General features: G+C 42.4%; 1 protein-coding gene across 1 annotated transcript; it reads left to right on the forward strand.

Annotated features, from left to right (window-relative positions):
- Positions 1 to 1605: 1605 nt before the first annotated feature.
- Positions 1606 to 14894, forward strand: LOC119011700 (protein Niban 1-like). The gene is made up of 14 exons (XM_037085031.1): positions 1606 to 1815; positions 3819 to 3949; positions 4111 to 4248; positions 4344 to 4461; positions 4837 to 4998; positions 8447 to 8562; positions 8650 to 8754; positions 9739 to 9901; positions 10086 to 10267; positions 11355 to 11501; positions 11664 to 11774; positions 12007 to 12114; positions 12226 to 12337; positions 12695 to 14894. Exons 1-14 carry the CDS (start codon positions 1761 to 1763, stop codon positions 14032 to 14034), a joined length of 2988 nt encoding a protein of 995 aa, XP_036940926.1. The 5' UTR covers positions 1606 to 1760; the 3' UTR covers positions 14035 to 14894.
- The last annotated feature ends 737 nt before the right edge of the window (positions 14895 to 15631 follow it).

Here is a 15631-nt window from a genome sequence, read left to right on the forward strand (position 1 = left end):
CAGATCTCACTCCAAAAGTTATGCAGCATCAGCAGACACCTTACAACACAGCACTGTAGCATGTATGACTCAAAATGAATTAAAAAGTGGTTAAAACAGTGTGTTTGTGCAAGTGGCCACATACCTGTTTGTTGACATCCGTGTCCTCCGGTAGCTATCCTCCAGTACAGTTTCTGTCTTACTCACTCTGTTGTTTGATATGTTTACTTTGTAATACACACTGCTGCACCAGACTTCAGCTTTCATTGTGTTAAAATTGCTCTGACAAAATTGAAGTCACAGGAGTTAAAGCTGTGGGAGAAGTTCAATAAAGTAAAACACTAAATTCAAAATGGATGACTTCCTGTTGGGATTTGGTCACGGCACCAAGAGGCTTTTATGTAGATCCTGGTGTGATTCGCATGCAGACTGGATTTCATACAGGTTATATCTAGGTTAAACTTGCCACGGGGACTGCAATTTAGGAGGCACTTGCAAGCTATTTGGCCCTGCCCTTTACCAAAAATCATTTACATCATTCCTTGAGCTACTTATTATGATCTCCTCTGTGTCCTCAGTTCACGCTCACATGTATGCATAATGTAACAAATGACACAAATGTGATAGGCTTATATAAGAGCTGCCAATCATTCCAAGAGGGTGGTCCAACATGGTGGAGTGTGGACGCTGATCGGGGCATGGGTCGTCTTTCTCCTGCACTGACTGCTGACCGGTTGTTGCCTCCTTTTTGCGGTCCTCACCATCCGAGGTTACAGCCTCGTTCTCCCTGCAGAGGACAGTAACCACCTGCAGCAGTGCCGCCTCTGTTTGGCTGCATGTCCTGGGTGATGTCAACGTTGGCTTTTCTCCTGCTGAGCTTACTTCACTTTGGTTCCTTTGCTTCAGTAACATTTGTTGTGAAAACTATGCTGTCACTGCCCGTGCTGTCTTGATGTAATATAGAATGTAAGTAGTAGGCCAATGAGCCAGCATGCCTGTTACTGGACTCTGAACTAAACTGAATGCTGTCATCATTAATACTATCAATTACATCAATGCTTTCTCTGCTCCAACCTATAAAACCTACACACGTCTGAACAGTCCACAATATGTGTGTGTTTGTGTATGTTGTGTGTGTGTGTGTGTGTGTGTGTGTGTGTGTCCGGTGTTTTAACTGGAATCTGCACATAGATCAAAAAGTGTGTGCAGATTTACAGAAACTACAAAAAATGTAATAAAAATAGCTTGCAAAAGTTGAATCATCAAAAGTATTTTCATAGATGTCAGTAAATCATTACAGACTTAAGAGACACTATAACTATATTACAATTTCAAAAATGTCCTTCATGTTACAATTTTGAGGTGCTTTTTTTTTCCATTTTCTGCAACTTTACCTCAGAACTATTGCAAATATTAAAATTCTCCAAAACTACATAGTTCCCCTTTAAGTATGAACTTCGGGTACTTTCTACAACTCTGCCTTTCTCAGTGTTAACCAGCAGATGGCCTTATCAGGAAGGTTAAGACACTTGTGTGTGATGTTGCAGTTGTTGAGGTAACTACTGTGACAGATTTCACCTCATGTCACAGTCCCGCCCAGCTCACCACACACTGACTCACAGAAAACAGAGGAAATGAGCTGAGCGAAAACCTTAACACATCAGAGCAGCTCATTTAGTTACGTATAGATTTTGTGTGTGTTGGCCCTCTGTGTGAACACACGGAAATAACTGAGCTGAGTTTTTCTGACGACATTTGAGAGGAAGGGAAACACAGACATTATGGGAGCATCTTCCTCCGGCTTGTTGGATGAGGCCAAAATCACCAACATCAAAGGTAAAACGAAGAGTTTACCACATTTTCTTTTTGACTTTTCCAGCACTCCTCAGTGTAGTGTGCAGCTTTGGACACTTCCCATTTAGAATTGTTTATCAGGACATAATGGCCAACATATCTTATGGTTGTAGGCCCTGTTTTCCATAGAAAGTAGTGACTAGAGAGGCAGACAGAAAGAGATACAAAGAAATGTGCCGTAACAGATCATTCCTCTACAGATCAATCTGTCGAGGCGTCAGTGATAGTGACAGTAGTAGTAGCAGTTATTGCTACTATAAGGAGTAATTGCAGTGGTTACTGGTGCAGCTTAGTTTGGTGAACTGAGTGACGAGTTACAACCACGCGCTTTCTGCCCTCAAATCCCCAAATCTTTTAATGTCTCTGTCATGTGTTCAGTAAAGTGCTCATTTTTGAGTGATTTGCCATGCTGACTTTAAAAAAGAGTGACTGAAAATGAAACATATACTCTAACGTTATCGAATACAGCAGCATCGTTTGAATTGTCGTTTTGGAGTTCGTTGTACTGGAAGGTGTTTCTACATGTGTGAGGGGGACATGACGTTTATTTCCACCTTTATTTGTTAGCTTTGGGCTAAGAGGTAGACAGGAAACATGGGGGGGGGGGGAATCAGTGGGGACATTGTGGTTACATGCTACTAGCATTACCCACCAGCCCATTAGAACAGCTCCGTAGATGTCTTGACTGAAATTGTAATAAAAAATGTATTGATTCTTTTTTTTTTTTTTTTTTTTTTCTAAGTCTCACCAATTCACTTTTGCACAAATAAGAAATAATCCGAATGGGCTAACTGAGTTGCTTTGCTAAGTTTATGTGTGCATTCCTATACATGTTATCAGTTCAGTCACATCCTGCCACTAATCTCCACAGCAAAGCGCAATCTAATTACAGCCATTTCCAACTATTACCTTATTATGGGTTGTCTGATCTGTGTGTATGTGTGTAAGATGAAAGTCAGGCTACAGAGAGGCCTAAACCATGTGTGATAATGTGGCCATACTATAAACAAATGTAAACAGCATATTACAACTCATCCACTAGCTCCTCTTACAAACCGACAGACATATTGGATATTAAAAACACGTTATACAGCGTACATTAAAGGGCATCACACCCACTGACTCTGTGCGTCTTTATGGGCAGTATTTTTATATCACTTGTCACGACAGGAGAGTTTAGCTTGTGTTTGTGTGTTTGAGGTAATTGCTATCTTCCTCTCATCCTCTCTTCCCACACTCATGGACTCGAGCAGAGCAGCTGCAGGAGGTTCACATGTCTCAATCCACTGGTGCAGTGTCTACTCAAAACCTGTATTTGTGGAATGGTCACGTTGCTTGGCCTCTGGTATTGCTGCTTGCTGCGTTCCAAATATCGCTGACCTACAGGTCAGGGAGTCTCAGATAAAAAGGAAAATCCAGGATCCAGATTTTTTTATTTTTTTTTAAATGCATATAAATACATCACCAGTTTAGGGCAGTTTATTGAGGTCTTCCCAAAAATGTTGCCTTTCATCTAATTTATTCATACTAATAATAACTACTGTCATACTTGTTTCTTTATTGAATTAAATTAAATTGTTTAAATGAAAGCTAAAGACTCATAGCACACACGAAAACATGTAAAGTCATCATGTTATATCAGTAAATGCTGACATAGTAAATGTCAATATAAACTGACCACTACATATCAAAACATTAACAGTGCAACTCAAATTGACTGACGCCTTGTTAGGTACAGCACAGAGGAATGGACCCTGTCTCTTAAGCACACAGTATGTCTGCTGGGTCTGAGTGTCCACAACTGTCGGGGCTCCACACCTCTGCACGTGATGTCTCTGGCTCGCAGCTGTCTCAAACCTGTTCATCTAAACTACTAAACTACTTGACACTCAACAGTGCTTAAGGTATATTTTTTAAATGTGTGTGTGTGTGTGTGTGTGTGTGTGTGTGTGCGTGTGTGTGCGTGTGTGTGTGTGTGGTTCCAGGACTTGTGGACAGTACATACCAGGGCTTCAGTGTGTTTTACCGTCAGCAGTATTCTGCCGCCTACTTCAGACACTTACACCAGGAGGTGGAGCCTAAGAAAGAGGGGAGGGGCCTCTTGCTCACCAGTGGGGTAGGAGCTGCACCTGTCAATCTGTCCACCAGTCTAAACCGGCTCATTCGAACTGCATGTTCATGATGGATGCAGCTGGAAAATCTGTGATATTTTCTTTAAAAACATTGCAAAACACATTGAAGTTAAATCAGTGTGTGTGTGTGTGTGTGTGTGTGCAGCCGCAGTATGTTCCAGAGGATGTGCTGTACCAGGGGTGTGTGAAGTTCTCTTGCTGGTATGAGCAGGGAAAGAAATTCAGAGAGAGGTACATTGTTCTAAGAAGAGACTGCAAAGTGGAGATACATGAAAACATGGAGGTAACACTTGCACATACACACACCCACAAACAAAACAAGTTCCAAATTACTTGCTGGCCAGTGCTGGACTTTGTCGTCTGTGTTTCCACCTGTAGACTTTCAGACGTGGATGCGCAGCTAAGCTGGTCCTCCAGACAGCAGGGGGCAGAGTGTTCACCACTGAGGAGGAGTCCAGAGCTCTCCTCGAGCAAACCTGTGCTGGAGTACTCAACGGTAGTATTTATTTATACCTACAGCATAAAAAACATACTTAAAGTTGCAGTATGAAGGTTTTTGCAGCATCTAGTGGTGAGGTTGCAGATCACAACCAACTGAGTACTCCCCTCTCCATCCCCTTCAGGTAGCTACAACTCAGAGGACAAGACAAGTTTAACTTTGTCTTTGTATTTTCTTTAATCATAACAAGTCATAACTCTGACAAATGAGTTATTTTACAGGATTTGTTGGGAAAATATTACGTTATTAAAAACATGTTTAAGAGTCAAGAGCTGCTACCAGTGGTTGTCGTGAACCTCAGCTGCTTTTCATTTTTTAACATAAACTTAATTCCAGTCCACATCTGTAACACTGTTGTCTCTGTGTGTTTAGAAGTGAAGGACGATTCTTCATCGGTGGCGTCGTCTCCAGATGTGTTTGCTGTGTATCTGCACCTGCCTTACACAGGCCACACCTGCTTCCTTTTCCAACAAGAAGAGGAACGAGATCACTTCCTGTCTGCCCTCAAGACCTGCATCAGACACGGCAACCTCGGTAAAACGCAAACACCGGCATGCAGTTTCCCTTTGGCTCTCTTTTGCACTTTGTTTCTATGTTGGAAACATGCAGCAGTTTAACATAAGAAAAAGACAAAGGCTTTGTCTTTAAAAAGTCAACTTAAAATGTTAAAGTTGCTCATTTGGAAAAAAAAAAAAAAAGCGACACAAAATGACAAGTTTCACTGAGATGAGAAGACTGAAACTGAAACAACTTCTTATAGATATGAAAAGTTGCATTCATTGGCAATAAAATGTGCCCCTGCTAGATTACATAGTAACAGTTTTGCTGGTACAGTTACATAATTTACCATTTGGTTTGGCATGATCAGTAGCTCATGGAGTCTTATGTTATCTAACATGATCAAACTTAGATGTTTGATTTGACTGACTTGACGATTACTTTTCTCCACTCGTACAATGAAATCAAGGAAAACAAGACACTTTAGGTCAGCTTGTGGGATGATGATCTCTATGTAGCAACTGACCGGGAGGAATCTTGGAAAATAAAGGGACACTCAACATGCCATCATGCAATCAGTACTCACAGTAAAGCAAAGGCTGCATGATCATGTTTTTCAGTAAACATTCAGTCAGAATGTTTCGCATAGTGTAGCATCAAGACTGGAAGCAGAGTAAAACAGCTGGCTAGATCCTGTCCAAAGTTAAACTAATACCTGCCGCACATGTAAGGCTTGCTGCTGAACTTGTTTGTTTCATCTGTATACAAAGTGAAGTATAAAAGACTACATGTATGGCAAAAATGACATTTGAGTCATAACCGTCCTCTCACTACCAGGTGGTGTGTGGCTTTAAATGAGTCCAATAGGCTGCCACACTTTGACATTTCTGATACGTCAGTATGCTGTAAAACATGTAAACCTGCTGTGCCACTGCGCTCTTGCTGGTTGGCTCTTTTTCAACTTGACACTGATGTCATTGCAATTTCCCTAGTGACAGATACAAATATTAATGCTCTTGGCTTCCTGTGTGGTTAGCGAGAATACAAACAAAAATCAACCCCCCCCCTTACTTTAACTCGTATGGTTGCGAAAACACAGCAACATATCTGCACAGACGCCATGATATCCTCAGCAGTAACAGGAAACAGCACGCAGCTGGCCAGCAGTGTTTTACTTTGTGCTCTTAAAGCAGCAATTCGACAAAAAAAACTGTTGGTCTTATTAATCAGCAGTCATATGATACCTTTTTTTTTTTTTTTTCAAATAGCTTAGCTTGGCCAGACAAATGTTTCTCTCTGCCTGCTACGTAAATAGGCATTTTTTGGTGAACATATTATCCAACTTTATGCGGTAAAAAAGTGTGAAACGTGTGTGAAGTTCTGCCACTTAAACTAATGAATGCATTTTTAATACAACTAGTTTGTTGTAGGCACAGTTGTCTTTGTACCATCTAATCATGGAATACTGTGTTTGGGACTAAATATGTAACTGAAGTGGAGAATTTACTTGTACATGCTGGTTTGCATTAAGAGAATCACAAGAATCTAAGTTTTTTTTAACAAAGCACGGCAGGAGTTTATGAGTTAATCTTTCTCAAATTGAGAACGGACTGTGTTTAATAGTCAGATGTTATACCATCACTATCAGACTGCCATCTCAGCAGGATTAACATTATTAACATGGAGTCAGATAGCATGGATATTAGCAGGGGTAGCCACAGCTGTCACTCCAACTTGAGCTCCTCTTGTGCATTAAGCAGCTGAGGAGTTTATTCATGGACAAACTGTGAGCTGTGCAAGTTGAAAATATTCCCTCCTTTTAAAGTTTACTATGTCAAATTACTCATTGATTCACTCATCTACAGAAATCCATATTTTAAATGCTTATGGCAAATATTGGTGTGTGTGGCATTTAATCTTATCAATTAATCTAAAATAAAATTAGAAAAGATGTTTTAATCGCCTGACAGCTGCGGTTCTGACACTTTACCCACCCAGAAGCATATCCCATCATGTCAGCAGCATCAGGGAGGAAATGATTTCATGCTGCCAGTCACACTAGGATGATTCATAGTCATACTCACAGTGTTGGTGATAAACGGATGTATGTTTTGCATTACCGAAGCTTTCTGTTCCTCAAATGTGAATCTATGAAGTAAGAATAGAATACCCAAAAGTCTTTTGGGGAAAACATCATGAATATAGAGTTTCCTCTTCACAGACTTATTTTTAGGACATTTTATGCTTTTATTAGCTACACAACATGACATTCCTTCTACCCATCTTCCCAGAAGACTCCCCATTTTCATTGCCCTCCCCTGGTTTCCCTCCTTGGTCTTCTGAATTTCTCCCGACTAATGACACATTTTCATCCATTTTAGTCATCTCAACCTGTTTCTGGCACTATGTGGTCTGTAGTCTACTGTGCTGTTGCATCTTGTCCTCCTCAGTGACTGTGAAACAGACAGAGAAATGGAGAGAGAAATCCTGTCTCTCACTTACAGTTTTAAAGAAAAGGGCCATGTATTTTTTCATCAAACACGGGATCGTACCAACTGACACGCATAGAGCAGAGGGATGCACAGACTCTCTGAAGGCCAGGGGCCAAAAATGAATAAATGCAAACTGTTGGACACTACAGAGGAGCGATTTATCCTGCATTGTTTCTTGAGAATTAAATCAAATCAAATGAAATCAGTTTTATTTATACAGCCCAAAGTGACAATCACATTGACAATCATATAATTAATATTTCAGTGTCATTTTTATTGCGTTTTTTTTTTTTTTCATTTTTAAAAATCATCAGAATGCAGGAAACAAAGTCTCTGAAACAAAAAGTTTTTCTTGGGGAGGACCTGGAGACCCCTGGAAGCAGGGACACTGCAGTGCAAGGAGGACACTGGACAGCTCCTTCAGCAACAGGCTGCTTCACCCTGAGTGTGTGAAGGAGCGATAACACAGGTCCTTCCTTCCTGCTGCTGTTAGTACAACCAGCACTGCTCCTAGAACACACACACACACACACACACACACACACACACACACACACACACACACACACACACACACACACGCATACACAAACACGTGCGCACACCAAATCGACTTCCAACTGTGAAATCGTTTTTCAACGTTCAGTATTTGCTTCTTATAAATATTGTTCATTTTGTGTAGAGTGCTCTTTTACTTTTATATGTTTGAGTTATTTGTAAGTACTGTTTTGATGCTCTCCATGTTTTGTGTGTGCGTGTGTGTGCAACACGTACACAGTGCAACAGTATGGCTGATTGATGTGTTTGAAATAGTTTGTAGAAACTGGTGGAGAAGAAGAGGAAGAGGTCAGGCTTTGCTTCACAGACAGTACTTTCTGGCAGGATGCTTTCACTGGTGGTGTGGGGCATTTCACGAGATTTCCTGACAGTTATGCAGGGAACACTGAAAATGATTGTCTCCAGGTTTATAAATAAGCCCGCACTCCCTGCAGATCCCTGGTGTGACTCATCCTTTGAGACCAAGGCATTTGTCCGAGCCCTCCAACTCTACCGACAGGACAAAGGATGCTATGAATCCTGGGAAATGCTGCTTGGAACGAAAGAAAAAGTAAGCAAACACACACACACATATACACACACACACAGTCTGTTGTTGCTCGTCCACCTACTGATGACACTGTGTTTGTGTGCGTAGGTCCTGGCCTCCCAGGTGATGGAGGAAGTGTTGCCATGGTTACAGAGTCAGCTTCAATCCAGAGTGAAGGGCAAGAAGACTGAAAGGATACGGCAGTGGCTGGCAGTGAGTTAAACACAGCATGGGAGGGGTGTGACAAGAACACAGTGCTGGAGTCCATCATCAGCTCGGCCTCTCAAACGTTAGCAAACTGCGTGCTGAGTGACAGCTGGGCTCAGTCTACATGGTTTTATCAGTCATAGTTACACGCGGACCCTGTCTTTCCTGTTGTTGGGTCATTTATATACGCTGTGTTAGTCTAAATGTTGACATTCTGGTAATGTTTGTCTGGTAGAAAGTATTTCAGAGAGTGGTTACGTCAGTCACGTGTCCAAAAGCTGTTCACTCATTACTGGATGCATCCACTATTTTTGACTTTTTTCCAAAGGTTCTGGTATTTCCATGAATTGAAAATGTGCATTCATACAGGACATCAGGACATACAGAGACATCCTTGATGAAAGGCTCCTGCATCAAATCAGCCCGATAATAAAGTGAATTGAATCAATCTAAGAATAGTTGGGAGAACAAGAAACTAATCAATATTTTTGTATCTAATCATAAAGCAAGGTCTGTCTGTCTGTCTGTCCACTAGTCACATATTTCTGTTTGTTGCTGAGGGTCCATAGAAGTGCAATGTCAAATTTGGTGGAATTTAGAGATTTAGAGATGTTCAATATCAAACATTTTTGTGAATCAACAGTGAGCTCTGCTCTGAGCAGCAGCAGGGCCGTGGCTTTAGCACTTTACATTCATGGCTCTGCAGACTGAAGCTTACACTGAGGGAGCTTTGTGTTGCAGAAAGAAAGAAAGAAACTTGACAGAATGACTTCCCTCCAATCTTTAAGATGCACACGCTACAAGATTTTAGTGACGGGTCCCGTGTTGTAATTCTGACATCTCTGAATTCTGCATCACTTGTGAGAATTTAGATGTGACTCTCAGAACATCATTTCTTTCTCTCTCTGCTGCTTTAAAATGTTTTCCACCTTGTGTGAAATTCACTGAGGCTCAGTCTTGTGTTACTATAATGTGCTTATGCATGTACAGACGGTGCAGGCTACATACACTTTGGTGCTGGAACAACTCACTGCAAGTCTGGAGGCTCTGCGGGAGGAGTGTCATCAGACAGCATCAGCCAATCAGGCACTGATCAGATCCAACCTGGACCAGATAATGTCCTCTCACTGCTTCCTGGAGGAGAAAGTCCGAGGTGCGGCATGTTGATCGTTCGCCCCTCAAGTCTGAACATATCTGGAAAATATGTTAATGTGAATGTCTGTTTCTAAAGGTGCTGTTAACTCAATATCTGCGGCTATAATTTCAGTTTCCTGTCTGGCACATTCAAGTCCTCCAGTCACTGATAAGCATTTTTTGTAAATATGTGTGTCTTCCAGAGAGTATCTGTGGAGACGCAGAGAAAGTGTGCGGTGAGTGTGTAGCACCCTACATGTCCTCCATCCTTGAAGCGCTCACCGAACACATCAGTGCTGGGATTCAGGGCATGCAGCACACATTGCACACACAGATGGACTCAGCCTTCACACACACCAATGGAGGAACACCAGAGACAAAGAAGGTGAGAGAGACGTGTGTGTCGTCTGTGTGTCTATTCTTGAGAAAGGATGACTTCTTCTGCAAACTTTAGCTTGCAATGCACCATGTGCCAACTTATATTAGTCATGATTAGGGATGTAAAACTCACAGAATTTAGTGCTATCAGAACTGGGATGATATCTACCAGCATATCACATTTTTATATTGATCATAAAGCTCATGGTTCTGATGAGGCAGATCAGTATAAATGCATTCTAAGATCTCTGCTCGTCACTGTGTTGCTGTGTTTGAACAGCAGAGGGTGTTTTCATACTGCTCAACATGACAGCCAGCTGTCCACCCATTGCCACACCCTCCTGGGTGCCCTGGTACCCCTGCTGGATACCAGAGGGAGGGAGGGAGGGACTAGCTTCTGGCTGCCAGATTCTTGCTCCAGATGGCACTAGAGGCATTACGTTTTTGTGTTGTCCGCCCATCCATCCGTCCCATTCTTGCCAACACAATATTTCAAGAACGCATTTGGCCTTAGCTCAAGAATTCATATAATTACCATTACATTTTACACAAATATCTAATAGGATAAGATGACAAATTTATGACATTCGATATCCAAAAGGTCAGAAGTTAAATGCATTGTGAAATCATTATATTCTGCACTGAATTTTCAGGCTATTATTCAATGCCTCAACTCTGGAAGAGCAACTTGACTGGGGCACAGGAGCATATAACCGTGATGATGTAATTCTAGGTTTGCAGTTGTCCACAGTCCAATCATTCACTGCCAGTTACAATTCATGGACATGCTTTGCAGATATTTAGGTCATGGCTGGCTACTTTTATTTTACCATGGAGGGAACGCTGATGTACCTCAAGTAAAATTAAAAACAGACACAAATAATACCTGTGAACACGTGATTTATTATAAAAGGACATTGTTAAAGTCATCTTTTTTAAAAAATATCGTGATAAATATATCGTGGACAATTTATGAGACGATATTGTACCCTGAGGTTTTTGTATCGTTACATCCATAGTCATCACATTAAGCACATTAAGTGTAGTAGTTTGGTTTAAGCTCCTGATTGTGTGTTTTTGTGTGTGTTCTCCAGGCTTTGTCGACGCTTCGCTCCATCAGTCTGGATCAGAGCTACAGGCAGGTGGAGAACCTGACAGAGAAAGTTGAAGGCTTAAAACAGCGGTTTGGATTGAGCAGCACCCAGAAGCTGGTTCACTCTGCGCATCTGGAGATGGAGAAGGTACGAAACAGTGTCGGAGGTTCATTCATGGCTTTCAGCTGGCACAGTGCAACGTCTAATACAGCCAAGGCCTCCAAAGGACCCAAAGTAAATTAAAATGAGGTCAAACAATCCCCCAATTTTCATCACAGATGCACAGTGTTTGTCTCTTGCATCTTCCAGCTGTTGGACAGTGCTGTGTACACCTTAGAGCTCTTCCTCCAATCATCAACCAGACTACAGCCTTCTCAGAAACCCGTCAGGATGGATCGAGCTAAAGAAAGAGTCCTGAAGGTAAATAAATGACAGCACACAACAGAGATACATGTGACATTGCCTGACATACATACTGCATATAGATAGCTGTTCACAAATGTATTGTTCTAGAAAATGTCCATAAAAATGTTCAAAAGTGATGATGGCATTAGGACTTAGGAGTAAAAAGTGTGTGTGTGTGTGTGTGTGTGTGTGTGTGTGTGTGTGTGTGTGTGTGTGTGTGTGTGTGTGTGTGTGTGTGTGTGAGCAGCAGCTGGACTATGACAGCAGAGTCGTCCAGAGGAGGCTCTATCAGGAAGCTTTACAGGAGATCACTCTGCCTGCTCTGACCAGGAGGATGGACAGCAAGTGGAAAACAGTGGGTCAAACACAGTCTGTCCCACCATGTGCACACGTTTATACACCGTCACTGCAGTGTGACACGAAGACAGTATGACTTAACAGAGCATTCCGTGCGTTTTCTGTCCAGGAGCTGCAGCAGTTTGAACAGTACATCTTCTCGGACTACAGCAGTTTTATCCTGGTTCATAACATCTATGATGATGTTCTGAGAAACCTCCTCAGTAAGGAGATAGACACAGGTAAACAACAACACGCAAACACACACACACACTCATGTTGTCGTTACTTGTAGGGACTTGACCTAGACTTACATTTATTTCCTGACGCCTTATCAAGTCTTCATCCTGAAAACTTAATGATGTATTAAATGGGGTCTACCATCCTGGTCCCCACTGAGAAAGTAGAGAGAATGCTGGTTTTGAACCGTCTCAAGTCCCAGTTGTAAAGGGAGACACATATCAACAAGACATGAGTGTGATTCATTAGGTGAATGACCAAGCTGTCTATTGTATGCTTAAGTAAGTAAGAAAAATAACATCTAATGGAAGGCAGCTATCTGATCCAAACTTCTAACTCTGGCTTTTCCCTCTGCTCAGCTCTCCAGGATGCTACAAGTAAGAAGAGCAACAATCTCTTATTAGACACCTCTGATCTGGCCATCAGTCAGTACAGTCTGCTGGGGCAGACACCTCCTCGCTCTTCACCAGGAAGCCCAGCCATTCACGCTCGAGACTCCACCTCAGCAGCACCCAGTGAGGAGCCTGCTCCTGTGGTGGTGGAGGGAGGTCAGACAGCCACAGCTCTGCAGAGCGACCCAGAAGTTAGTGAAGGTGCCAAATCTGACATCGGTACCACTCAAAACTCTGACCAGAGCGTAGTGTGTCCATCTCCCGGGATCGTTGTGACACAGCAGGCTGATGAACCATCGACAGAGGAGGAGTCCTGCTTCGAGGAAACCCAAGAAGAAGTCCAGCCTGAAACTGACGCACCATCAGCTATAGCTGACACAACGGACCCCGACGCAGGACAGGAAGTTGGTACACCCGATGCATCTGTTGACCCAGAATCCTCTAATCCCATCCCAGACTCTCCCACTCCGTCCTCGCCACCGTCCACAGATGTTCCAGCTGAATGTGCACAAAATGACAAATCTGCAGCACCTGAAAACTGTGCCGCACCTGACCGTTCAACCTCGGATCAAGAAACAGAAGGCGTAACTGATCAGCACATCTGCGCCTCATCAACACCCCCTCCTTGTACAGACGGTCCAATGAAAATGAGCCTCGGGTCACTCAGCGAGGCCATTGGTTCTGACGCCTCGAAACCTCCTGTAATGCAAACAGTGCCGACCACTGACAGAGCTGTGTATTTGACAGGAGAAATGAAGGACAACTGGGAGGTGGAGAGGGTAAGAGAGGAGAAACAAAGAGAGGCAGTAGAGGACGAAGAGGTAGACGAGAAAATCAAAGAAGAGAAAGTAGAGACAGAGACAGGAGAGGGGAAAGAAGAAGAGCTAGAGGGGGGGAGAGCTGAAGGGCAAATGGGAAGTAAAGCCCCTACAGGAGGTGAGCCTGATGATGACGGCTGCCCATCCCCCGGATCTCCAGCAGAGAGCGCCACCTGCTTAACCACCGAGCAGAGAGAGCCTGAGGAGAACGTAGATGATGAAGGGAAAGGTGGCGAGCTTCAGACCGAGCAAAGAAAAGAAGATGAGGAGGAAGCGGAGGAGAGAGATCATACGGAACAAGAAGAGAGAACAGAGGGAGAGGAGGAGGAGGAGGAGGTTCCTCAAAGCCCTCAGACAATGGTACTGCAGCCAGAGAGTGCAGCTGAGCTTCCACTGGACAGTGTGGCTCTCATCAGAGAACTTGTGACTGAGATCACTGAAGTGGAGACAGTGATCAGCCCCTGTACCGACCGAAGCCACACCCCCTGACAGACACGTGGCCACATCCACATCCAAAGGGCAGCGGTGAACAAAAGAACAACCTATGATCATAATTATGTACTAGTTTGAAGAAGGAACATTTAGTTTGTACATTATAAAAGTAACATTTTAAAAGCTACAGCTAATTTTTTACTTCTGCTGTTAACATTTTCTGTTTTTCTGCGAACACTGAAATGGACAACATGACCCCATAAAGCTGCATTCACTCTTTTTTTTTGCCATTTGGCCAACACCAACCTATTGCCACAGTTATGATATGTTGATGTAGCTAATGCGCTACCAAACAGTTGTCCATTTACACATACAGTCTAGCGACTGCTAGGACTAGGACTTGGTCTATAAAATGTTAGAAAACAGTGAAAAACATCAATCAGGGTCTCTCAAAACCCCAGATGACGTCCTTAAGGTGCTTGTTTTGTCCACAACTCAAAGACGTTCAGTTTACAGTCATACAGGATGAAAGAAACCTGCAAATATAGAATTCTGTTTTTCTTCAGAAAAAGAAAAACCTACTCAAACCAACTGATTGATTATATAAATAGAACTCCAACTTTACACACCATAGGAGTCTGTAGCCCATCAGCGGCTAACTACCTCTTCTCCAGCTGGTTTCAACGTATTTATTGTTCCAAGTGATTCTTCTCGGGGACTTTTAGCCATTATTTTGACAGGGCAGCTAGTAATGTCAGACAGGAAAGAGGTAGAGACAGGGAGAAGACTTCTAGTAAAGACTTGGCTGGGCCACTGATGAGGACTCAGCCTACATCACGGGGCAGCCGCAGCACCAAGTGAACCATCCGAGGATTAGATCATTTTCTCTTATTAACAAATAAAAAAAAAGACAAACTGATTAATTGACCATCAAAATAGTGCTGATAAATGTCTAGTTGACAGTTAATCGATAAATAGTCGCAGCTCTACAGCAAATCTGAGTCAATATCCACTTTTCTTGTATCTCTAGTTTGATCTCCACTAAATCTCTTGAGCTGCTAAATGCTCAGCATGTTCACCAGTGTTCTGGCTGTTCTGATGTAGAGTTGCTTGATAAGAGATGACCCTGAAAACAAGGCCCTGCTGGTGACTGATATAATGGTGATGAGCGCACGGACAGTGGACCAAGCTGTGAACTGCAAAGCCGAAACCATGAGCTCAGAGACGATATGAAGCTGATTTCACACTATTCCACCAAACAACAATCCGTAGAACAGCACTGATACAGCAGTGTGCTGGGCAAGAACGCAAGCTGGTCGCTGATGTAAACATTACTGCTTTCAATATATTTAGAAGAATTAACAAATGCTTTGGGGTAATATTGATAATCTAATGTTTTTGAATACAGACTTTTTTAATTACTGAAATGTGCATGTTGATAAATTGTCACATAATCACAGTGTTTAATGACAGAATTTTGGAGATATGTACATTTTTTTTTTTTAACCTTTTCTGCTTCCTTTATTGAGACATACATGTCTTTGTCCAGACTGATTAAAGTTAATTTACTATGAAAAACACCTTGGATGGTAACGCTGCATGTTGCATTCTATACTAGAATATTGTCAAACCAAACCAAAGGAAGTACACACAA

Source organism: Acanthopagrus latus, chromosome 21, assembly GCF_904848185.1.
Source record: "Acanthopagrus latus isolate v.2019 chromosome 21, fAcaLat1.1, whole genome shotgun sequence".
Lineage (NCBI taxonomy): Eukaryota > Metazoa > Chordata > Actinopteri > Spariformes > Sparidae > Acanthopagrus > Acanthopagrus latus.